The 1,572-nt window shown below is 38.0% G+C and overlaps 1 protein-coding gene across 1 annotated transcript in view; it reads left to right on the forward strand.

Moving 5' to 3' along the window:
* Nucleotides 1-321, forward strand: part of LOC104986803 (olfactory receptor 7A5-like) — a 2,239-nt gene extending 1,918 nt beyond the window's left edge. Inside the window, exon 2 of the mRNA XM_010837483.1 lies at nucleotides 98-321. Within this exon, the coding sequence (XP_010835785.1) occupies nucleotides 98-321 (224 nt within the window). The remainder of the gene's footprint in view (nucleotides 1-97) is intronic.
* The last annotated feature ends 1,251 nt before the right edge of the window (nucleotides 322-1,572 follow it).

Genomic DNA, 1,572 nt, shown 5'->3' on the forward strand with positions numbered 1-1,572 from the left:
GCCGCTTTGGTTGCTGAGGACCTAGTCCTTAATTTAGATTCCTGAATCTTTCTGGGAACCAATGTTTGATTTTAACCCTTCCTGTTGTCTTGTTTAGGTACAAAAATTTGGTCTGCATCAATAATTCAGAAAGGAACTTGGACTTCTACAGGGAAAGCCTTCTCTCTTAATCTTCAGGCAGGTGACAGCTCCACAATTCACACATTTCAGGAGAAGGTCAGAGAGGACGGAATCCAGGAACATGTACCTGAGGTCACTGAGAACCAATCTAGCATAGTCCAGAGGCAGGAGGTCACTGCAGTTATTTTCCGGCTTTCCTAATACTAGTGTATCTATTTAGGTAAAAAAAAAATAACGTGAAGCCTTCACTCGTCAATGTTGACAAATGGTAATAGAGGAAGTTCAGTTAGAAGGAATGGTGGTGGTGGTTTACTTGCTAAGTTGTGTCTGATCCTTTTGTGACCACATGGACTGTAGCCCACCTGGCTCCTCTGTCCATGGAATTTCCCAGGCCAAAATACTGGAATGGGTTGCAATATCCTTCTCCAGGGATCTTCCTGACCAAGGGACTGAACCTTGCCCTCCTGGATTGCAGGCGGATTTTTTTACTTAAGAGCAACCAAGGCAGCCCCATGGGTTGGGAAGGAACTGGAGGCATAAAAGGCTTCCAGTAAAAGTAGACATTAAGTCTAGTAATCTTATTTATGAACTGAAGTAAACAAATAGGAAAAACTCCTCAGGAAAAATAAATATTCTGCTTCTTCATATAAAATATATCCAACTTTTGTTGTATTTCATTTATTTATTATTTTGAGTTGGTAGTTTATGTTCCATTTGCTTATTCTCTTGAGATATATCACGTCATGAATATATCCCTGTTTATGCCCTTGAAAAAATATATTCTTCTTTATTATTATTTCTTGGGCATCAAGGTGATGCCACTGGAATTGGAATATTGATGAAGCAAGGAAACTTTTCCTTATTGCATCGTCTCAGGGGTCATTTGAGTTTATTGGATATTTTCCCTCTTAATTTGCCTATGTCCATTTCATTTTTCTTTTTCTTTCTCTCTCATGCTTTTCATTCTTCTCAAAATATCGAGAAGAAATGGGCCTTACCAACAATTTATTGTTCTATAGGAAGTTTATAAACTGGAATTTGGGGGAGGGATGTGTAGGGAGATAGGAGGGAGGTTCAGAAGGGAGGGGATATATGTATGCCTACGGCTGATTCATGTTGAGGTTTGACAGAAAACAACAAAATTCTGTAAAGCTATTATGCTTCAATTAAAAAACACATAAATTTATTAAAATCCTGAAACTTCTGGGTAAAAGTTATACATTCTTTTGGAGAATAATAATTTGATCTGACAAGCTATGAATTTTATTTTATTTTTTAACTTTACAGTATTGTATTGGTTTTTCCATGTGTTAATCATTCATGGCCTAATGAGGGTGGATCTGGGTGACCAGTTTATGATAGTAACACAAGCCAGAAACATCGTGTGTGTGTGTGTGTGTGTATGTTTGCCTGTGCCTTGTGAAGAGAGACCAGTTCTTAAAGCAGAGGCAT

This window comes from Bison bison, unplaced genomic scaffold (assembly GCF_000754665.1).
Source record: "Bison bison bison isolate TAMUID 2011002044 unplaced genomic scaffold, Bison_UMD1.0 scf7180017845854, whole genome shotgun sequence".
Taxonomy (NCBI): Eukaryota; Metazoa; Chordata; class Mammalia; order Artiodactyla; family Bovidae; genus Bison; species Bison bison.